The following is a 24,463-nucleotide window of genomic DNA, read 5'->3' as shown; positions in this document are numbered from 1 at the left end:
CACAAATTCTGATATGCTGTGTTTTCATTTTAATTCAATTTAAAATATTTTTTAAGTGTCCTTTTAATTTCTCCTTTGATTCATGAGTTCTTTAGAAGTGTGTTATTTAGTTCATGAACATTTGGGGATTTCCAGATATCTTACTATTATGTATTACCAATTTAATATTATACCATCAAGCAATTCTCTGGACTCTCCCTTAACTCTTCGAAAGTAGCATCATTGGGAGGAGACAAATTCTTTCTATGGTAATCTACCAGTCTGGGGGCAGTAGGGCATGGCAAGGGAGAGGTTGGAAGAGTAATTTTCAAGAGTGGCTGGACTATATTCACCTGCTTTCAACAGTTTGTTACCGCAGCAGGAGTTTAGTCCTGTCCTAATACTATCCTGTAGACACCAGGCTTTTTGGGTTTTGCAGATGTAATTAAGGATCTTGAGATGAGGATTATCCAGGCGGGCCCTTAATCCAATGATAAATGGATTTAAGAGAAGGGCAGATTTGAGACAGAGAACAGGGAGGAGAAGATGCAGACACACAGAGAGAAGATGATGTGAATATGGAAGCAGAGACCAGAGTAAAGCAGCTCCAGGCCCAGGAATGCTGGGACAGCCACCAGAAACTGGAAGAGGCAGGGAATGGACTCTGCTAGAGCCCCAAGGGGAGCGATACCCTGGTAGATTTCAGACAGCTGGCCTCCAGAACTGTGAAAGAGAGAGAAAACTGTTGTTTTAAGCAACCAAGTTTGCAGTAGTTCGTTACAGAAGCCACAAGACCACAAGACACCAACACATACTCATTACACACACACATACACACACACACACACACACACACCAAACCTGAAGTCTTGAACTTCCTCAGTGGTTTCTTACGTTTTTAATGTTAATTTCTCAGACCCATGCTTCTTCTCCCCAGTGTGGCTTTTAGAAGATGAAGCTAACAACCCCTCTAGATCACCAGCTTATAATAAAACACAGCCTGTGGCATGTGTATTCATTTACTTATCCGTCAAATATTCATATAATGCCTATTATGTTCCAGACACTGTTCTTATGTTGAGGATAACAGAAGTGAACAAAACAGAAAAAAAAATCCCTCTCCTCATGGGTTTTACAGTAGTGGAGGTAGACAGAAAATAAACAAAATCTACTATATAAGAGATGGTGATAACTGGTGGGGGGATAAGGATAGGTGTATGATTTAAAATAGGACAGTCGGGGCTTCCCTGGTGGTGCAGTGGTTGAAAGTCTGCCTGCCGGTGCAGGGGACGCGGGTTCGAGCCCTGGTCTGGGAGGATCCCACATGCCGCGGAGCAACTGGGCCCGTGAGCCACAACTACTGAGCCTGCGCGTCTGGAGCCTGTCCTCCGCAACAAGAGAGGCCGCGACAGTGAGAGGCCCGCGCACCGCGATGAAGAGTGGCCCCTGCTCGCCGCAACTAGAGAAAGCCCTCGCACAGAAACAAAGACCCAACACAGCCATAAATAAATAAATAAATTTTAAAAATAAAATAAAATAAGACAGTCAAGGAAGACTTTTCATTTAGCAAGTGATAACAAGTAGAAGCCTGAGGAGGTGATGGAGTGAGCCCCACACATATCTGAGGGCACAATTTCCAAGCAAGAAGAATTGCAAAGGCAAAACTCTGAGCAGGAAATTAATTGGTAACTTGAAGAACATCAAGGAGGCCACTGCGCCTAAGCAAAGAGACCCAGTGGAAAAGAAGAAAGAGAAAAGGGCGGAAAGCTATCATCATGTAGAGTCAGTGTAGAGACTTTACTCTGAGTGAGATGTGGAAAAAGTAGTATAATGTACTTAGATGTAAAGGAGTGTCTCAATTACTGTGTTGAGCCTAGAGCAGGGGGTGAGGCAAGGGTACCTGTAAGGAGACCAGTTATGCTATTGCAATAATCCCTATGTTGTATGATTGTGGCTTGTACTAGTGGTATTGGGAAAGAGTCAAATTCTGGATGTACACTGAAGGTAGAGCCAACAGGTTTTGCTCATAGATTGAATGTAGGGGTGATATGGAAGAGAGGAACCATAGATGACTCTAAGGTTTCTGGCTTGAGTAAGCAGAAGGAAGAACAAGACAGAGGGAGACACAAATTTGGGATGGGGTGGAGTTCAGTTTAAAAGGTGCTAAGTTTGGATTGTCTCTGCATTATCAACATGGAGACGTCAGGGAGGAAGCTGACCCGAGAGCCTGGAAATTAAAGGGAAAAAAATCCAGACTGGAGATATAAATACGTGTTTTCAACATCTAGATGGTATTACTGCATCAAGTCTATATGAGATCACCTAGAGGTAAGTTTAGATTCAGGAAGAGCAGCTCTGGGACACTGCAACATTTAGTGGTCAAAGAATTGCAGAAAATGCAGTGAAGAAGATTGAGGAGATTCAGCCAATAAGGTTGGAGGAAAATCCAGAAGCCAAGTAGAAAAATACTTCAAGGAAAAGGGAGTGATCAATTGTGTCAAGTTCTCCCGAGAGAAATCAGGTAAATTAAACATTGAGAATTGACTACTGGATTTTGCAGCATAGAAGCCACTGGTAACTTTGACTAGAGAAGTTTCTACCTTGAGTTTTTATTTATTGTTAGCTTAACTTATTTTTTCTGAGAAGTAGAAATGTTCTACAATCTCCAATTTACTATTGTAGTTGTGTCAATTTGTCCTAGTGTTTCCAATCATTTTTTCTTTATATATGTCAATGAAATATCATTTGGCTCATAAATTTTCCAAACAGTTTTATCTTACTTGAACTCTCCTCTTAACAGTAAAAGATTATTTTTCCTGTTAAATGCTTTATGTTGAATTCTACTTTATCTTACTGTGATCTCTAAGTTAATACTTCTTAGAATTACACCACAATCAGGCAAAGTCCACAGATGTTCCATCAAAATTGAAAGAAAAATATAAAGGACAAAGTAACTGAGTTAGAACTGAAAGCCCATTTTATTGCTCTGAGCAAATGTTTTCTCCTGCAGCAGACGCCAAAGCATGAATGTGATTTTTAGATTTCTGTTCAAAGCTAATACAATAAACAGCCTCCCTACTGGTGGACTGATCTTTTTGTCACCACTTACTGACCTTGCCCCTCTCTACTCTTTCCCCTGCCCCTACTTCCCATCCTCCATATCTCATGAGTTATCTCCTTAAAAGCTAATCACTCTGCTTAGATATTACTCTGGTCCCCTGTTACCTATAAGACATCATCCAAACCCTTTGGAATAAAACCCATGAGAATCCACTCAATCCTATATAGCTTGAATGTCTTGCTTGATCTTCCATGTCTATAGCCTTCTTTCCCACCCTATACTCCCCTAAAATCATTCATCATCATTTGTCATAGGCCATGTTTTCCTCTTTCATGTGTTTGCCTTCTCCTTTACTTGAACGGATGAATGCCCACTCATCTTCTAAGATGCTTCTTAAATGTTTGTCTCTGCCAATGTGACTTTCCCCAGTCACAATTGGTCTCACCCACCCTTTGATTCTCTCAACATGTTGTTGCCTCTATAATGGCCATAATCTTGTTGCATTGCTCTTAGTTTCTTCCTTCTTTACTGGAGCAACTAGAGGACAGTGACTGCACCCAGAACAGGACCTGGGACACAGTGAATGCTCAATAAATACTTGTAGAACAAAAAATAATAATAATTGATGAAAATGTTAATTATATTCAATCAACTACAGTACAGTTAACATTTATGTTTTAAAAGGTTTATGAACAAGACTAAGAAAAAAGTAGATGTTAAATTTTGAGTAATATCATTCTTGATGGATCCTATAAAAACAATAATTTCTTTTCTCATCTCCAACTTATGTGTTAGAATACTTAAATGATCATTTAATGAACAATGTGCCCTAGAAGCACCAAAAAGTGCTTCACCTGGGAACATGTTTTTAGTTCACCACGTAATATAGCCTTCAAGGTCGTAAATCCATCCTTGAGGGGCTTTAATCTCCTACAATGACCAATATTCAGTACTTTGTGACCAGAATCTGCTTCAGACAATGGTATACAAAACTCTTTGAAGAAATTATTTATAAGTGTTCATAAATAAGCAGGCTAGGAAAAAAGAAACATTTGGAGATACTTTATTTTTATGATAAGGAAATTTCACATAAAAGTCTTCATCGTTTCTTTAATTCACAAAAAGCACAAATCAGTTAGAATTAAAGGGAAAACTTCACACCAAACAATAAAGACTTTTGGTCTTTTCTCTTCCCCCTGTAACAAGAACAAAAATATAAGTACTAATTAAATTAATAGATGCAGGATGTAACTGGTTTTATTATTTTATAGTATATATATACATATATTGGATCTATATCAGATAAACTGATAGGACGCCCTTCTAATGACATTCTCTGAAGCCTCTGAAATAACCTTAAAGAATTTTGAGTTAGTTGAATCACTAATTTAACATTGTGGGCATTATTTTGTTCCAGGGTTTTTAAAGAAGTTTTTTTTTTTTTTTTTACTGAATTGCATTTATTTTTAAGAAAAGTATTTAATGTTAGCTCTTAGGATGTATTTAACTATGGATCAATATTTGGGGAGAATCAACATTATAGTTAGCCTTATCTGAATTTTTTGTTACCTGAAGTAATTTAAACTCCCAAAGCAGCACGAGTTTTTGAAATCAGTGCTGGACCCTGCAAATTAAAAAGAATCATCAACAAACTAGTGAATATATAAAAGAAAAAAGAAGCAGACTCACAGATATAGAGAACAAACTAGTGGCTACCAGTGGGGAGAGGGAAGGGGGGAGGGGTAATATAGAGGTAAGGGAGCAAGAGGTACAAACTATTAGGTATAAAATAAGCTACAAGGATATATTGTACAACAGAGAATGCAGGCCATATTTTATAACAACTATAAATGGAGTATAATCTTTAAAAATTTGTGAATCACTATATTATAGAGCTGTAACATATAATATTGTACACCCACTCTACTTCAATTAAAAAAAGAAATAAATAAAAATAAAATAAATCAGTCAATAAGAATCATCAGATAAAAAAGTAGACCACTGTGCCAGTTGTACAGTTAACTCTCCACTACCTATGGGTGAATTCATTGGTTTATAGATTAACCAAGTTAAGAATAAAGATATACAACTCTGATGTCAACAAGCTAGGACAATAGAAGGCAGAAGGAAAACAACTCCACTCTTATCAACAGGAGGTATTGTTTTTCCTATACCAATCTCCCAACTTTTACAAAGCCTCATCCCATCTCTCCCCTTTCTCTACAAATGAGTCACAGAAATTAAAAGGTTTGCAGAGAAAATACTGCTATGCTACTATTTGTTAATGTTCTCTGCATGTAAATGAACGTGTTCTCAAAACAGAGGACATTAATCTTTTTGTATCATATTTATCAGAAATGGTTTACATAAAGTCTATTTTATCAGTTTTGTTTTATCTTATTTTATTATCTGTGTCCCACCCCCTCCTACCAAAAACAGACACATACTAATAAGTACACACACTCAAACCCATGTAATTACATTATCTATTGAAAAACTCAACATTTCTAAATATTATCAAATAACAAAATATCTAAACTTCTACATCATGAGCTAGTCAAATAAAATTGGCAAAAAGGCTGAATTATAGAATATCTTTTTAAAATATAGTGATGCTGTATTCAAATATATTTAGTAATACAAGCTAGAGGCTTACAAAATGTAGTCAATTTACAAATCCAGCTAAAATTGCTAAATAATTATATTAAGATAATACTTAATTACTACTCTGTTAATATTCAAAGGCTTGCTCCTGAGTTGAATATATTTCCTATAAATATTCCCCCAATATCCTATGTGCACAATTAATTTGCTATTAAATCCTTTTAATCCATTTAGCTCAATTGATAAATTTTAAGCCAGAAGCTGTCTAAATTATCAGCAGTTAATTATATATTCACTTTACAGTTTTCTCCACTAGAAAATAAATCAAAATTAATAATTCTCATAATACACTCTAAAATTACACTTCTCCTAATATTTAGTGAGAAAACTGTGATTATTTTTAAATATTATAAAGTCCTTCAATCTATTTCTAAATTAAATATCTCTGGCATTATTTTAAAATTATAAATTAGTGGGATACTCTTTTCATTATTCGTTACAAAAAATTCCATACCAAGTATTCTGAGTGTAAACATGAGCTGCACATACCTCTTCCTCAAAGCAGACTTCCTGCCCTTGGCCTTGGCAGCACTTTTCCAGGAGGCCAGAGAAATCTGCAATGACGGCCTCAAGTTGTTCCTCTGTGATTTGTGGCTTTTGCTTCACAAGGTTAATGAGAAACCTATGATTTAAAACAAAACAATATAAAAGAGAAGTCTGCTATGCAATGGTCTTTTTCTAAAGCCTTCCCAGGAGAGAACTTTCAGAGCTCTGGCAACCCTTACCCTAAACCCTCATTCCATTAACCCATCACCAGACTCACCACATATATCTTGGCTAATACTTTATTAGAAAGACTGAGGCGAGAAACATGCTAAATGTTCCATTGGTCTGGACTTGTGCAGGTTATAGATGAAACACTATTTCACAGTTCCACCTTACTTATATGTAGTGAAGTAGTCTTTTTCTTATTTGCCTAAAAAATTCTTTCCAGTTCTCTCTTCTAAAATATGTCTTATCCATACTCAAAGGCTCCAACTTCCAAACCCTTGTCATTCACATTATCACACCCCTAACCTGAGCACTGTCTGTCCTAATTGCCTGTAATACTCATTTGGTAATACATTCAGGCTGGAATTAATGTTGACCCAGGGAATAGGGGAGGCTTGCCAGGCGGCATTCTTACTGTACCTAGAAACATGCCTCAGATTGTGACAGAGAAAAAAGGGATGAACAAGTTTTCCAAAATGAAGGAAGACCTTTTACAAAGTATGGGGGTATGAAAATGCATGGGAATTTGGAGAACATGAGTTACACTGACTTGCATTACTATCATCATTACAGAATGCCTCCCACAATGAACTGAAATGTGTATTCCACTTCATAACACCCATATTGCATGGTTGAATCAAATGTTATGATTATTCTCTTCAAAGAGTAAATAGTATGGAAAAAAATTCAGAAGTGTTTATTCAGTGCTTGGAATGGAAGTACCCAAGACTTACTGCAAAGATATATCCTAATTACCCGAAATAGATTGCCCCTTTTCCCTCGATCCCAAGATGCATCACAACAATAGTTTAAAAGGAGACTATTGTTACAAACAGGAAATTATCTGCCCCAGTGAACTTTTCCAGACTAGAGGCTATGAAGACTCTGAGACAAGACTATTCTGAAAGTCACTTTAAGTGCTTTGGCGTAATAATTTTCTCCTGGTGAGCCCAAGGGTGTTGGGTGTGTGAAGTAGAAGTCTCCACCACTATTTAGTGTTGTCAGTCTTCTCCATGCTAGCAAATACCCATTTCTTACTGTTGCTTCATTGTTTGCAGTGCTACACCCTGAGCTTGGCACAGATCCTTATGGAAGATGAACTTGTCATCAGAGAATGGCGGAGAAACGTATGTCTCATCCACCACCAAGCTGCTGAAACATGGCCTCCTGTTGGCGTATGAAGAGGTGCAGCACTGGCCAACCCCAGGGTTTACAGGAGTCTCTTCATGTCTGATACATAAAAGTCCAATGATAAGGTCAGCCTAATTAGGAGAATGAGAAAGAAAAAAGCAAGGAGAGGGAGCATCAGCCATAGAATTGATTCAGGAAAATTGTTGCAATAGTATTTAATGTCCAGTAACTTATAATTAATTTACAGGAAAATTTGCTGTCTGTGTAGGGATCATGTGCTGCCATATTGTAGATTCTTATTTATCCATTTGTGTGGGATAAACTTCAGCATTTAGTGACCAATGTTCCACAAGTGATGTTGAAGAGAGCCACTTCAGCTATTTGTGTCAGCGATTTAAAACACATTTTCAGTTACATACAGACTTCTGAAGGGGAAAAGTCTCTGAAATCAATACATGGCCTACATTGTCCATGTATATTTAGTTGAGCTTTCCATTTTATTTTTGGGATTCAGAGAATCACTTTCTGAAGTAAGAATAGCACAAACCTAACCCTTTCACATATGTACATACATACATACATACAGCTAATATGTAGTTCTAATTGTAAAGAAATAAGATGTGTGTGTGTGTGTGTGTGTGTGTGAGTCTGTGTGTCCTTACGGCTTTCCTAATGTACAATTGGCCTACCTTCCACACTTCAGAGATATTTCTTAAACACCTAATAATAACTTGTAACAAGGGCCAACATATTTTGTGGGCATACTATGTATCAGGCTAGTACTGAGTGAGTCACACGGATTACCTCGTTTGAGACAGCCATCCTAACTCTATTTTCAAATGTCAGATGAAAATTCTCGAGCTTAGTGAGATAACTAGCTTTCCCAGAGCGACAAGACCCACAGTGGTGACAGTGGGATGGGAATGTAGGCAGGAGGCCGCCAGAACCTATGCTCCTGAACCATTACACTATCCTGTGCCCCTGCATCCTCCCAACATGTGGGATTCAATAAATGACAAAGATGATGCTTAATCACAGGGAAGTTTCTTTTCACTTCTAACCTTTGACAAAAAATTCCAGGACATGAAGACTGACTAGCAAATGACTCCTCATCATCAAAAAGAGGAAAAGTGAAAAAAAAAAAAAGATACACAATTTTATTCACAATTGTGACTTCAAGGGAAAAAATAATAAAAAAAAATTCAACCTGGAATCCTATGTATGACATTAAGAAGTAAAGATTATTGGCATTACCAACTGGAAAGTCATTTTACTATTCAGAACGTGGGACCTACCTGTTCTGTACGCTGCACCCTGTCAAGGGGAATAAATTGTCCCCAATATCATCATAAAAAATTAAACTATAAAAGATAAAAACATAGGTATGGCTAAAAACAAAATAGCATATTTTAATCTGTCAAAGTTGAAGCTTTTTCTGTTTTAACATTAAAGTAGGTATTTGGTGAAATCATGAACTGAGTGACGTGTCAGTCTTTCTGTCTCCCCTGTACATAAAGCTTGCTTGTTTGTTGAATAGGCTCACTGCACTTCTACCAGCCATTCTAGAAGGACAGGAAGCTTGCCCACATGCCAACCATTCAGAGCCGGGTTCTTACACCCCTTCAACTGCAACTAATCCAACGAGTCCGGGAAAGCCATCTCCACATTGGTTTTTCCCATTTCCCCTAAATGAGAATTATAAGGCTATTTCAAGCCCAACAGGGAAGAAACAGGATGGGACTAAACAAAACACTCACCGCTCCCTCACCACAGGCCAATTGTTTGTCCTCACTGAGATGGCAACAAGTGGCTCCCGTGGTCGCCATTTTCCTGGTCAAGGTCATCAGCTCAGCTGGGGTCAGCTGAGGGGCCTTCTTGGTGTAAGCAACAAGAAACCTGAAAGAAGTATTTTTCACCAAATCTTGCTGAGTCCTTCAGGAGTCTCTGGACTCTCATTCCTTCTCAAAGACCCTCTTTTGGCATCAGGGGACATGAAATTAGCTCATTTGTTTCACCCACATGGTACCTGGACCGACGCTGGAGGTGCATTTACTCTGATAAGCATTCCCTACCCTCTTCTTACACCAACAGATCACAAGGGGAAAATAAACGCTGGGCAGCAGGCTGACTCCTATTCCCAACCTCAGAAGTTTCCTCGATATGCACTTTGATCTTTTGGCGCTTTAACTACAACAGGCTATGATACAATGGGTATCTTTACTGCAAAACTCTGCACGGTTTGGGGAACCCAAAGCCAGTACCACAGATCAGGCTTCACAGGCCATCTGTTGCTCCTAAAGAGAGAGAACTGGGGAAGGCCACCTTCTGGAACTGGAAACTGGGTGATCAGATTACAAGACCTCCAGTCCAACATAGGGGCTGGAATTAGGGTAGCCATGGGTGATTAATTTAGATGGGTCTTTCCCTCACTAGTTAATGATCTTAAATCACTCAAAATACTGTTTAAAAAAGCATACGCATTTTGTAAGTAATATTCTCCTAATTTCTGGAAGAGGCCGCAGCTTCGCTTTGCCAGCGCTTGGCTCTCCTGGATATATTTCTCTAACTCTTCTTCCTGAAAATACAAGCGTTATTACACACATTTTTTTCTCTTTCTTCACACATAACTTTGTATGTAAAAATTGGCCAGTAATAGTTTATTCTATTTTGATACCAATCTTAGAGAAACCACTTTTAGAGGGTTTTTTAATATTAAAGATGAATTGTGAGAATTAAGGCAAATGAACTTTAGGGAGAATAAGTTTAAAACTTTGTGAATCACCAAGTTATTTGATGGCAGAACTCAAACTTTGGGTAAAAAGTTACAATTCTTTCTGTACAAGATTCTTGCCTTTCTGGAGTGGAGCTATTCAAAAATGAATATTATTTTTATTCTGTGCATCAAAGAACTTTTGGTTAAAACATTCTTATTTCTAAAATAAGCCAATAGCTGTTGACTACTAGTTAATCACTACTTAACAGCTAGATAGCTAGTTAGTAGATATAACTAACTGCTCATTAGTAATTAGATGCTTTCAAACAAACAGCACTTTTAATGCATGATATCCATCTAGTTTTCCAGATTTTCCTTAAAAAGCTAGAGCATTTTACCCCTTTATCCTGGCATTCAGGAGGGTTTCCAGACTGTGAACATTTCTCCAATAACTCCTGATATCCTCTAGCAACTCTTAGAATTATTGGGACAGCAAGCTTAGTATGTCTTCTTGAATATTCATAAGTAAATCTGAAATATGGGTGAAAAAAATCATGTTATGGGAATTAAGAGACAAATTATTCCTGTGTTATATGGCATGCAGAAGTTAAAATGCAAATAAATAAACCTAGAAATCAAATATTATTTCAACTATACGCATGGCAAAGCTATTAATAAAAATTATAATCCCTCAAATTGTTCTAAAACGGTATTTTGTTTTCTTTTGCACTATTCACTTTCAATAATGGACGTGAAATCTATCCATACAACAAATATTTTTCCACTGCCAAGTCTGTGCAAACAATTTCTTTAAGCAGTATGGATTCAATAATGTATAAGATAAAATGTCTGACCTCTCAAAAGCAGGCATTATAGGGAGACAGAAACCAATAAGAAATAAGTCATCCAATCTTAGGTAGTGATAAATCAATGAAGAGAAATAAACCAAGGTAGACAAGAAGGAAAGGGGTGACAATTTAGAGTGTGTGGTCAAGAAAAGTCTCTTTGAGTAGCTCTTTCAGGAGAAAAACCTGGGTGAAGGAAGCCACACAAAGTGTCTGGGGGAAGATCATTCTCGGCTGAGAAAATTTCTACTGCAAAGAACCTTTCCAATTGAAGAACTGCTTCTATTAAATAAACAATTAGCTTCAGAATGTATGAATGGGTAAATTTAAAGAGAATTCTTGACTTTATTAATTGTATTCCCAGGTTGTAGAAATAGGTCATATTAGTTCTTCCTCCAATAATGTCAGTACGGGTTTCTGAAATCTGGACTTTGTTCTTGTTTGCATAATTTAATTTAGCGGTGCAAACAATGTGTGCATGTCTAATTTTAATCAACAATAGAGTAATATCCTCCAGGAATATTAAAAAGAAAATTGCACCATTCTTTTCATTACTACATTAAAAGCAGACTCAGATTTAGAAGGACCTTTGGAAATCATTAAGTATAGTGTCCTAAGAGCTGCACAAATCCCTCCTCTAATAGTGTCCACTGATACACACTGTACAATAAAGGAAAATGTGTGAACTGCTTGCTCCCCTTAAAGGCAAATAGAATGAGAACATGTCTTGTCAGTTATAACTACCATACTGCAAATGTCTCTAAATGTGTTTTCACTTCCTTAAAAAAATAAAACATGTATTCAATAAATAGCAAATAAACTGCTACAATGAAAGCCCTTCTATCTACCATTATCTATTAAGTTATATTTGGGGGAAAAAGTTTTTAAAATATGTACAGTGAAAAAGCACATTCTTAATTATGAGCCCTTCTTATTACAAAAATATCCATATCCTATTTGGAAGTCCAATGGTGGTCTTTACATGAGTAATCCATACAGGGATGACAATGCTTCTGATGCCAGAGAAACTGATACAAAACAAAATGCATCCTCATAAGCAAGCCAGTTAATAACAGCAGTGGTGAAAGTCTCATCAGTATAAGATACACCCTATTCCTTATTTCCTAGTTATTTCCTCCTAACTATATTTTGGCTTAGAACATTCTAACATTATCCTCATATACTGAGTTCAGAAACCATTTCAACAACACAAAGCTGTCAGTCACATCATAATTTTTACTTGTGTGAACAGACATGTACAGAGTGTGTTACCTTGCCATGTAGAGATCTTTTTCCCTTGAAGAAAGTTGGTTGAAATCTGTCTCTCCTAAAAACCTATTTAGAGTTGGAGATAAGCCTTCAGGTTTGTCATCATTTTCTGCATGAATTATGCAATGACCAAGTTCAAGTGCGGTGGGTAATTTGCAGCATTCTGCTATTTTGCTTGACAGGATATCTTGCTGAGAACATATGTAGGACATAATTTTTTCCTGTAATAGAAAAATAAAGTCTAAGTTTTAAACATTTGTTCTTTAATTCAGGACCTCGTGGCCAGTCCTAGGAAGGAAAGAAGGAAGGAAGAAGACATGTACCTTGTCTCCCATTTTAGTGCTTTCTCCCTTCTCTACCTTTCCTCACTCCTTTCCACCTAGGCTTGTTTGTTCAACTCTTCTTTTCATAGTTGTCAGCTAAAATCTACTATTTTATTCTAATAGCAAGCTTTTAAAAACAAAAGACAAAGGTACTCCTCAAACGAAATGACATGCACGTTGATGCATATCTTTCTATTAGTACTGAAATTTGGTAGTAAACATTTGCTGTTTATACAACCCTGCAGTAACCGATTATGACCTCCAGAGGGCAGTCTATAGATAATGAAACGCATGTAAGTGGCCAGAAAGAAGCCGAGCTTACACGTAACTGTCAAAGGACTGAAAATTCTGTGCATTCTCACCAGGAACAATTAGAACCCATTATTCAGCCATTAAAAATCCAACTTATATACCATACTTTTAAATTATTTTTTTCACTTTAATGGAAAAGGGTGGTTTGAAGTCCAAAAATTGAAAAAACTAAACTTTAAAAAATGAGTATACAAATTAGTAAAATAGTCAACTGAAACTGATACAACTCACATCAAAGAAAAATAAAATCATTCTTATTACCATTTCTAATATGATGGTAAATGCTTCTAAAAGGAAAAATAAATGATATAGGAAAATTTGTCTTAGAGGCAGCCCCAACTACTGACAACAGGATTCTCTGCCTGGGCCCAAAGACTCACCCTCAGGTCTCCCCTACAGCCTTGGCTTCTTGCTGGTTTTCAAGTGTATCTCAGCCAAATTGCCGTGGACTGGCTGAAAGCAGCATTCTATCCTCACTTTCAACCTTCTGGAAACCATATTCCAGCCCTGGTTTCAAGCCACCGAAATATCTAGGAGCAATGATTCTAAGCCTCCTTGAAGAAGAAGGTGTATCACAGGGGACCAGAGAGGGAATAATTTGGGGATAGACAGGCCTCCAACATCTAGGAAGCCTAGGGTGGCCCGAAATAGACCAATGCCACACTGCTTAAATCGCAACTGACTATGGCATGCTTGAGGATTCTGTTTTGGGGGTATTTGTTTTTGGTTTTTAATTCCCCTAGAGCCCTTATTCACACCTCTCCACGATGGCTAGCTTTTTACCGTATAGAACAATATCTTGTGTTATTCTTTATGTTTCTTTTATTATTTTGTTGTATTCATGTAATAGCTCTATGTATATGATATAGAGTGCCTTCCACGTGCCGGGCATGGCGCTGATGGCCTATGGAAATAACGGTAAACCAAAGACAGTCTCTAACCCCATTGAGGTCACATGTCTTATCTCTCTTATCAAACTATACATTTCTTAAAACCAGCTTGTGCCTTCCTAACAGGTATGCCCCACAGTGGCTAGCACATAGAAAGTATTCAATATATATTTATCAAATGAAAGCACAAATGGGTGAAAAAACAAATATATTAAAAATAGAGTTTTCCCCAAAAAATTCTGTATGGAGACCACCAGAGAGGTTACCATCTCCTTTAGAAGTAAGAATGAATGGGCACTGGTCTAGGAAGAGGGGCGCATCCCTTAAGTGAAAAGCAGAGTCAACAAAAGAGATTCAAGTTTTACTGTTAAGAAGTCTGTAACTTCACTCAGTCAGCTAGTTTCCACATTCTATGACCAACTCATGGCAGACACCCTTCTCCCATTTAGAATGAGAGCAAAAGAAAGAAAAGGGAGTGGGAATATCTCTTTTATAGGAGGCAAGACTCTTCACCCCATCCTGCAGACACTCCAGCACATTTCCTCTGCAGCATTCCTCGTGTACGTGGGCCACATCCACGACCAGTCTCTGAATTTCAGTAAAATTAGCTTTGGGAAACTTTTGACTCAGTTTAGTAACAGTTCTAAGGGGAAAAAAAGAATTAGAATCAATCTTGGTTATCTATCAAAATTAAATAACGACAGGAATAAAGACGCAGACACAGGGAATGGACTTGTGGACGTGGGAGGGGGAAGGGTAAGCTGGGACGAAGTGAGAGAGTGGCATGGACATATATACACTACCAAATGTAAAATAGATAGCTAGTGGGAAGCAGCCGCATAGCACAGGGAGATCAGTTCTGTGCTTTGTGACCACCTAGAGGGGTGGGATAGGGAGAGTGGGAGGGAAACGCAAGAGGGAGGAAATATGGGGATATATGTATATGTATAGCTGATTCATTTTGTTATACAGCAGAAGCTAACACAACATTGTAAAGCAATTATACTCCACAATAAAGATGTTAAAAAAACTTAAATAACATTTATAGAGTATTAGTATAGTTACAGCTCCAAGGATAAAAGACCAATATGTTCTCGTTTAAAAAGAAAAGGAAAAGTGTTATGTCTTGTTAATTCTAGCCCAGTCTTTCAAGGCAGTGGCTCTATAAACTGTGATCTGGCCCTACAAAAGGTTTAGAAGTGATTTATCTTTTCCTAAAACCTTTCCTGTGAATTTTAATGATATCTATCTTTTTGCTGTTCAACCATGATGCTGAGTATTGGGGATCATTGCTGTGAGAGGGTGGGAAAAAATTAAAAAGGATAAACAATTAAGAAATGGAAAATTCTATGAGAATGATAATCATTCTTTTATTGGGGAGAAAAAATTACTTCTTAGAATATAGGGAAGGATGCATATGTGCATATCAACGGGACAGGAAAGTGGAGCAGACTAAGCACTCAAATGTGTCATCATGCCAAGACATGTAGTGTGACCCAAAAAGGAGGTAAGAAACAAAAATTCTTATTTCTTCTCCATAGTTCATATAAATTTTAAGAGATGTCTTGGTGAGACCACTGTGGCCTAGAGCAACTGGTATTTTTGCTGCTACTGATAAAGATGGATTTTCTTTTTAAATTGAGAACATTTAAATTTAACTACTTATGGATAGCAAATGATAAATAATGTCATTATAATAAAATCTTAACTTACATTGTATTACTAAGGTAAATTTAACTAAAGCAAATCAAGAATCAATCTTTAAGTTTCTAATAGAGTTGGAGGGTGATTAAAGCATAATCTGACCTCTTCCAAGAAGAATCAGTCAGTCTTGGAACTAAATCCACGACTAAAAACTTTAATCTGTCTTCACTATGTACAATATTTTTAAACGTGTCATTTAACAAGCAAACAAATAAATAAACTTTAAATGCATGCACTTAATATTCTTCAATTAGCAGGTCAGATGTTTTTCTAGGCTAGAAATGTCTCAGCATAAAAGTTGAAGAGTACTTTAATTACAGTTATGTAATTTAAAATTTCCTAGTAACCATATTAAAATGTAAAAAGGAACAGGTTAAATTTACTTTAATAATATGTTTTTTAACCCAATATATCAAAAATAATATCATTTCAATATGTAATCAACATTAAAACTTTTTTTAACCATTTTTTATTGAAGTATAGTTAATTTACAGTGTTGTGTTAGTTTCAGGTGTGCAGCAAAGTGATTCAGTTTTATATATATATATATATATATGAATATATATATTCTTTTTCAGATTCTTTTCCATTATAGGTTATTACAAGGTACTGAATATAGTTTCCTGTGTTATACAGCAGGTCCTTGTTTATAACATTCAAACCTATTAATGAGATATTGTACATTTTCTTTTTCATACTAAGTCTTTGAAATCAGGTTTTACACTTAGAACACAGTTCCTCATTTGCACTAGCCACATTTCAAATGCTCAGGAGCTTCGTGTGGCTAGTGGCTGCCATACTGGCTAGTGGGGCTCTAAACCACTGGTAATTCTGATTCCTATACTTGACCTCAAATTCTCAGTTGTCAGGACACAGACAATTAGAGATCACTGACATAGCAGACAAGTAGGTGTAATGGAAATAAATGATGACAAGGATCACCAGCTGTATAAAAATAAATAAATAAAATAAAATGAAAAAAAAAAAAAGAAAGAAAAATCATGAAAAGGATCTAGAAAAACTTTGTTCTGATGACCAGTAGTGTGGTCTTGGGTAAACTGTTTTAATCTGTCTGGACCTCGGGTTACTCATGTGTAAAAATGAAGAGGTTGAACTACCTGATTCAATTGTTTGGGCTTTTTTTTTAATATTCCTCTCATCCTAACAACAAAGATAGATAGATGAGATAGGGATAAATTAGATAGATGAAAGATAGAAAGATGATAGATTAGATAGATAAATAGATAGATAGAATCAAGGGAAAAGAGAAAAGGCAAATATGCTAAGTGTAAGAGTTAACGCAGTCAGCTGAAAAACTCCAAATTTGCCTCTGAGCGTTTTAGCAGCTGGGACAAGAAAACAGACTTCAGTGAGTTACATGCTTTCATCAGTTAGGAAAATACATGCCAGTTCTTCAGAAATGACTATTTTGTTTTCCCCTGGACAATGGATTCTAATATTATTGCCTCAAGTGAATATTTTCATAAAAAGCAACAATTGACACAATGGACTTTTATAGGAAGATTAGGAAGCAGAGTTAATGTAAAGAATTTCTTGTTAAGCCAGAAATTTTAAATGATACTTAGAGAAGGCTAATCTACCTTGTAGAGAATCTAGGAAAATGTGGTATATCTGCTTAAGATCATTCCATCAACTTAAAAAAAAAACAGTTTAATAACATCTGGAGATCATAGATCAAAACCATTGTGTCGGGTACTGGGAAGAAAGCAAACCTGTTACCACAAGAACCTTAAAATCTCTTACAGATATAAAGCATACAAACAAGCACAAATGAAAAGAGAAACAACTGGAATTTTTGAGCACTTCTTTTAGACTATAACACACATCAAAAAGCATATATCTCAATGAACTAATGCATAAAAAATAATAAACGGTAATACTTCTCTAAAAAAAAAAAAGTGTAGTATAATTATGAGGTGTAAATTGATTGCCGTCCAGAACTTGAGTATCTAGAAGAATAGGTAAAAAGCATAAATCTCCAAAGTCTTCTCAAGTGTTATCTCATGTAGACTTTAATAAGTGTTAAACAGCAGACTGATCTGTTCCTCCCAATCCTAGGATTTCATGATTCTAATCACATTAGCTGTCATCAAAGGAGACTTCATTCTCTACAACAGTAACAATGTGAAAAATGGACTCAAACTGCAAAATGGGAGTTTTGCAGATCTCACCTTCTTCCCTAGATAGAGCTTAAACTTACATGGCTCGGAAGGTTCGGGGTCCAAACTTTCTCATTACTGCACAGATATGTTGATTTAACAAGCTGCTTTCTCTTAATTCTTTTGTAATTGATGCTGCCTAGATAGAAAAATGAGGTGTCAAGAAAGGATGTATTTTCCCTTATAGGCTCTAATAATTAGAAAAACAACAGATACAACTAAAACATGAAACTCTAAAAATTTTTGCTAAAACTTATAAATGCAATATATCTTTGCAGAACTTTATTCATTCTTTCTTTTAGATGGGTTTATATACATCTATGCCAGGTAGAATTATTAAAAATATCTTGAGGGCTTCCCTGGTGGCGCAGTGGTTGAGAGTCCACCTGCCGATGCAGGGGACATGGGTTCGTGCCCCGGTCTGGAAAGATCCCACATGCCACGGAGCGGCTAGGCCCGTGAGCCATGGCCGCTGAGCTTGCGCGTCCGGAGCCTGTGCTCCGCAACGGGAGAGGCCACAACAGTGAGAGGCCCGCGTACCGCAAAAAAAAAAAAAAATCTTGAAACAGAAACACTTGTAACTTTCATACTTGAGATAATGAATAAACAACTGTAATTTTGAACAAATCGAAGCCTGATAATTTCTTAAATGTCTTCTCAGTAACAAAACGTAAGATTGCATCACAGCCTGACATTCTGGGAATAGTCACAGTTCTTAGGAATTTTGTTATAGGACTTCAGGCAGCAAGTAATTCATCGTGGATGTTGTCCTAGCTCTCCAAAACCTAAGAAAACTATTTGCATCTCTAAACCTAAGTTTCCTTGTTTGTTAAATGACAATAACACTTACACCTCAAATTTGTTCTAAGGTTTAAAAGAAATAATAAATATAAAGCACTTATCATACTTCTCGTTCACCTTTTTTCTCTTCTGCTCTTTTTCCTTCTGCCCCATCTTCTTTCACTTGCTTCCTTCACCTCTTACTCTGTTCTCTTTCATTTATGTTATCACCTCTACCTCTGTCTTTATCGCACCAAATTCATTTCCTTAATAATAAAATGATTGTTGGCTGAATGAATGGATAAAGGAATGAATAAAAAAAGAGCAAACCCAGGGTTTTTACCCAAAGAATAAAAGAGTGCTGAAATATGCTCTATTCTGAAAATGATACTCTGCCCACAAAGCATATTTCCATTTTTAACTTTGTTTGGTTTTAGTAAGTCATAGCCAGATTGAAGTTATTAGTTCAGATAGCCACACAAATACAACACCTTTGTTTGGAAGCATTCAACTGCATTTTCAGCTTTGCAGCAAGGTGGAATTACTTTGTCATATTGAGCAGCCAAAGAAAGAATTGTAGGTGCATATAGGAAGGGGTGCCTTCTTGCTATCTCATAGACGTATCTGTGAAATGAAAAGGATCAGTAAGATTTACAAACACATTAAAATAGGACTGCTACTGCTTGGAACTGGACTCTGGAATTGTTTAAAGATTCAGAAAATAGTCATATTTTTTTCCACTTGCTGTCAAAATTTTCCTCACTAAAGATCCTCCAAGAAAAGGAAAAATCTATTATGAGATTATAAGAGCAAACTAGGCAAAAACACTGACTATGATTCTTATGAAAGTATCCTTTTCAATAAGCCTACACAGATATGTTTTGGGAGTCAACAAGGCCAGACCTCCACTAAGTAAAAGAGAAAGGTGGAGTCTTTTTTCTCATCAGTGCAGAACGAGATTATCCACCCTGGCAGTCAACATAGCAGAGATGTTCTAAGGGCAGCTTCCATATTTCTCTGGATTAGGCAGCAACGTGGAAGGTAGAAGTGATTAAGAGTTAAACACAGGCTTCCCCAACAGAGAACCTGGGTTCAAATCCCAGCTTGGGAATGTACTAGTGGTCTGCCCTCATCCAATTGTCTTAACCATCTAAGCTTCAATTTCTTCATCTGCAAAGTAGGAAGAAGAAAGGGAATGAAGAGAAAGACGACAAGGAGATGATAGGCTGTTTGTGAGCATTAATATGCTCATACGTGCCAGGCACACATGTTCCTAAAACATCCTAAATGCTCAATAAATGTTAGACATGCTTATGTACCTTAAACATTCCTGGATCGCTAACATTTTCTATTTTCAGGCAATTTGGTGAACACAAAACACCAAATATTTGGCTCTAGAAGGAGTCATTTTGTGCCGCACTAATATATTCTTGGGCAAGCTAAAATTAGAGAGAAAAAACAAGGTGTATCTAAGAGACTAAAGGAAAAACTGGTGGGTCTCCTGTGTGGTCTATACCCATCTATCTACGTGCTGTGGAGACAAAGTTACACTTAATGTTTCTCACCTAATCTCGTAGGTCAGGAGCTCAGCAGATGCCACACCAAACATTACTTCTCCATGTTTTAGAATACAGCCACAAATTGCAGAATTTGTAGATTCTGCTCGGTACTGCACTCTTTCTGGGGTCTTATCTACCTTTAAAATCGGATCCTTACCGGTTCATAAATAGCTCCCTGTCTTCTTCATATGCTTTACAACTCGTGACAGGTTCTGGAACTTGGAAAGGTGGGATGGATGCTGGAACGGCCTTTTTGTGTGCTAGGAAACAGTCATGTCTTTCCTCTCCACTTTGGCTGCAGCAGTCTGAAAGCCCATACTTTCCAGGAATTTCCTTTTCATGGCAAATTTCTTCCAGAAAGGCAGACACCTATAAGATTTATTTTTAATGAAAGACAACTAACTTTACCTAAAAATGCTGTAAAACACATGAAAAGTTTTCTAATATTTGAAGTCAGAACGGTAGATTAGGAAAATAATTCCCCCTACAAATTCCAATATATTTAGTTTCAGCCTGATGGGATAGCTTTCTTTTATGTGTTTGGAAAACGGAATTTAGTTTTCAACCTTAAATAATACACATGCCTATTAGACAAAATTATTTTATCTTAAAAGGAGGACATAGATACTCCATCTGGCATTCTTATTATGAGACACTAATATAAAATTGGATATTATTTTCACATAAAAATCAAAATATTTTGAAACTGAATAAAAATAGCTTCCAATACTTTTAATGGGTCTAATTATAGATTTAGCTAAAATGTTTTAGGGAATTCCCTGGCAGTCCAGTGGTTAGGACTTGGAGCTTTCACTGCTGTGGCCTGGGTTCAATCCCTGGTTGGGGAACTAAGATCAAAAAAAAAAAAGAGAGAGTTTTAAAATGTACATTGTAAATGCTTAAAATCTTTCTTGTTTGCCTTAGCTTTACCAAAATCAGGTGATGACACCACTAGTCTGATGAATGCCTCTGAGGAATACGTGTGTTTCATTCATCTCAGGAAACTTTTAATTTAGCTTTTATAACTGCTAATATTTAGAGAATCCTGGAAATCTTAACTAAGACTTCCAGTTCCCAATCCACCTAAAACATCATGCCTTTAAGTTTACAATGGTAAATCACTAATCTGTAACATCACCTTGGATGTCTCATTGGATGTAAAGTTGCAATATAAAATATATTTTGCTTATTTCACATGTCAAGCTAAAAATAGAGATGCCTATAAGGGATTTTTATTTAAGTCATCAATTTCAGAGTTGTAAAGTACTTTATATCTTTAAAAGGGCGTCTCCTTTGCAATATTGCAGATAGATCATTTTTTGGCTACTTCACGAGCTCCATCATGACAGAGGATTCTCTGGGCATTTTGTCCCAGAACTGGTAGCTCTAATCATTTTAAAGTTCTTAATTCTTTTCTATATTGAGATAATAATAAACACTAATAACTGTTATTTATTAATCTGTTACATTAGGATATCCTATAATAAAAAAAGTAGTCACTGTTTATCTGAAATTCAAATTTAAGAGGGCTTCATATTTTGTTGTCGTTTGTTTGTTAAATCCGTCAACCCTAATCTATGCTATGCACCTCACATTCACTATAGTGTATAGTATAATGAAGTCACTAAGGGTGTTAGTTCTGGAGCCAGATGACATAATTTAAATTCTGGTTCTGGACTCCCTTAAGAAAGTTGTTTAACCTCTCTGTGTCTCATCTTCTCCAACTGGAATATTAGCATCTATCTCCTAGGATTATGATAAAGATTTAATAAATTAATATTTGCAAGCAAAGCTGATATTCTACCAATGAGCCCCAGCCAGGGTCTCTTGGCTCACTGGACATTGATTCTGATTCATCAATGCTATGCTCCATGTCACAAAGTATTTTGATTATCAATGGATATGTAACACTCCTGAGAATAATGCCTGTCACATTGTGTGCTTAATAAAAATTAACCCCTGCTACCATTATCATATCAATCTCCATGACAACCCAGAAATGGAAGCTATTATTATTCCTCACTTTATATATAAGGAAACTAAATCTCAATGAAGTTAAGTAATACGCCCATGGTCACCCAGATACTCTGATTTCAGAACCTTAGCTCTTAGTCACCATGCTTATATTGTCTCTTTACAATAGACACCCACTGTTTTCTCCTCTGCTCTCTCCAGCAAATCAGAATTAACCTAAACCTCCTTTCATAAAACAGGTCTTGAGATATTTAAATGTATTTATTTCTTATGCAGTCCCTGCATCTTCTCTTCTGCATGCTGAGTTTTGGTCAAATATCACAGTGCTTTTTAAAAAAATTATTATTATTCACTCACCTGGTTTTCTAAACACCCTGCAGGCTGCTCACTGCCAGTGGATTTCTCTATTACAGTCAATACATCTTTCACCATTTGACTTACTTCCTTGTAAGTGGCCTCTTGAACAAACTGGGCAAAAAATATGGTAGCTCTGAAACAAAAATACATATGAATGCTTAAGGAACAGACATATCAATCTTTTTCTCAAGGTTAGTTTTTGTTTGTTTTTATTGTCTGTTATGTTGTGACCTGTTTAGGGGATGACTTTTGCTAAAAAAGTAAGTGAAATTTTAGCCGTCCAGGAAGAAATGTCTGTCTTCTTTTCCCCTTCCCCCATAAATATACATATATCTGTTAACAATGAAAATAAGTGGATTTCCCCTAAGAGTGGTTCCTCCTTTTGTGGTCATCCACCCACTGCAATGTCTCCATAATTGAAGGTATTTATATCCTTTGTAGTTTTTTGTTTTTTGTTTTTTTTAAGCAAAGAATTGGTCATTAGACCTCTACCTGTGTCTACTACCAGCATGATCAAGGTCTGATCATGGATTGACCCAAAGCAATGCTTCTGCAGGTTTCTGTGTGCAACCAGTATCTGTAACACACGACTTTAAATTCCTTATTAGAAACTTCAGAAGTGTGGGACAGAAAGATATCATTCAAGAGAACAACATACCTTCTACAAATAACCAAAAATAGAACATTTTACCTCCAACTATTTGCTACTAGAATTAAATAGTATTCAGAATAGAGAATATGGTAATGTCATCCTATTGGTATTGATGAGAAAAATTCCTGAATTCATACATAGTTGCCATCAATCAGACATTATTCTTCAGCTTCTAAAATCTGATTTTGTTTGTCCCATCTCTTTACAAGGAATCTAGAGTTTGGGGTTAACATCTAAGGCATGGAGTAACAGTCCAACTTCTTCAATATCAATTTGATATTCAACATAAATAACTTTTCTTAGCATTGTCTAGTTTGCTTTCACACTTTTAAAAACTCATAGGGCTATGCAACTTTATTCAATTACCTAACTAAAATTTTCATTGCTTTGCATATTTAAAGTGCATTTATACAAGCAAAACTTACAGGTCAACTAAATTCATCTCTGCAGAGCATGGGGAAGAATCCAATATGGAAGCTGGAAAGCAAGATAAACTTCATGAGAAATGATATTTTCAACTGCAATCAGGAAAGTAATCGTTGTTAGATGTAAATGTTTGTGTCTAAGTTAAAACTATACAATTTTAGAACTGAGAGGACATTAGGAATCATGTATCCAAGCATCTTAATTTTGTACTTGAGAAAACTAAGAAACTAAGGAATAAAGTTAATGAGAATAATTTATAGTAGACTTAACACTAAAATTCAGATTTTATATCTTCCAATTTCTTGGAACCATTGAACCATTCACAGGAAACGTTAAGCACTGCCATGATTTTGTAAAACTCTTGTACTCTTATAAATATACAAGTTTATCATTCATTTAATGATATTCACCAATTAAATACTTTTCCTCTGTGTCGAACAGTAAGTATGATAAATAAATCAAGGCAAATGAATAAAAGCAAATTTAAGAATTTCCATATAGGAAAAAGACAAGAGAAAAGCACAAAATATCTTACCTATTCCATATGCATTTTTTTGCATTGTTCTGGATTCAGTAAAATTTAGTAGAAAAATTAAAAAAATTGATACCTCCCACTTCATGGTTGCTAGCTATTTTGTTGTTGGTGATGATGATGGGGGCAGAATATTGAAAATCATGCTGAAATTCTTTTATAGTCTTCTCTAGCAATGCCTGTTAACTAGTAATCTTCTGTTGGTATATCTGTTACTTTATTTCCTTATGTTCCAAATGGGATGACTTGCTAATAATTAACAGCACAGGGATTATTTGTGTTTTATGTTCAAGGACACAGACCTCTTTTGGGTGGAAAAAGGGGGAAAAACTTGCAAATTCATTCCATTTTGCAAATATAACAAATATTCTTCTCAAACTACAGAGTATTCAAGGAGGTGA

At 36.3% G+C, this 24,463-nt stretch overlaps 1 protein-coding gene across 1 annotated transcript; it reads right to left on the bottom strand.

Annotated features, from left to right (window-relative positions):
• Positions 1-4,619: 4,619 nt before the first annotated feature.
• Positions 4,620-24,150, bottom strand: AFP (alpha fetoprotein). The gene is made up of 14 exons (XM_030877853.2): positions 24,066-24,150; positions 23,530-23,581; positions 22,453-22,585; positions 20,279-20,490; positions 19,054-19,186; positions 17,824-17,921; positions 14,412-14,541; positions 12,377-12,594; positions 10,658-10,790; positions 10,024-10,121; positions 9,304-9,442; positions 7,454-7,677; positions 6,194-6,326; positions 4,620-4,664 (listed from the first exon to the last, which is right to left on the bottom strand). The coding sequence occupies exons 1-14, from the start codon at positions 24,148-24,150 to the stop codon at positions 4,620-4,622; spliced, it is 1,833 nt and encodes a 610-aa protein (XP_030733713.1).
• Between the last annotated feature and the right edge of the window lie 313 nt (positions 24,151-24,463).

Source organism: Globicephala melas, chromosome 5 (genome assembly GCF_963455315.2).
Source record: "Globicephala melas chromosome 5, mGloMel1.2, whole genome shotgun sequence".
NCBI classification, from domain to species: Eukaryota; Metazoa; Chordata; class Mammalia; order Artiodactyla; family Delphinidae; genus Globicephala; species Globicephala melas.
The sequence above is the reverse complement of the archived record's forward strand: the minus strand, read 5'-3'. Positions and strand labels throughout refer to the sequence as shown.

Excerpts from the sequence above, each read along its gene's own strand:
- AFP (XM_030877853.2), bottom strand. The coding sequence starts at position 24,150 with ATGAAGTGGGAGGTATCAATTTTTTTAATTTTTCTACTAAATTTTACT. Across the intron at positions 22,586-23,529 it reads GAGATGAATTTAGTTGACCT|AGCTACCATATTTTTTGCCC; the intron begins GTAAGTTTTGCT and ends TTTTTGTTTCAG. Across the intron at positions 4,665-6,193 it reads AAGTCTGCTTTGAGGAAGAG|GGTCCAGCACTGATTTCAAA; the intron begins GTATGTGCAGCT and ends TTTAATTTGCAG.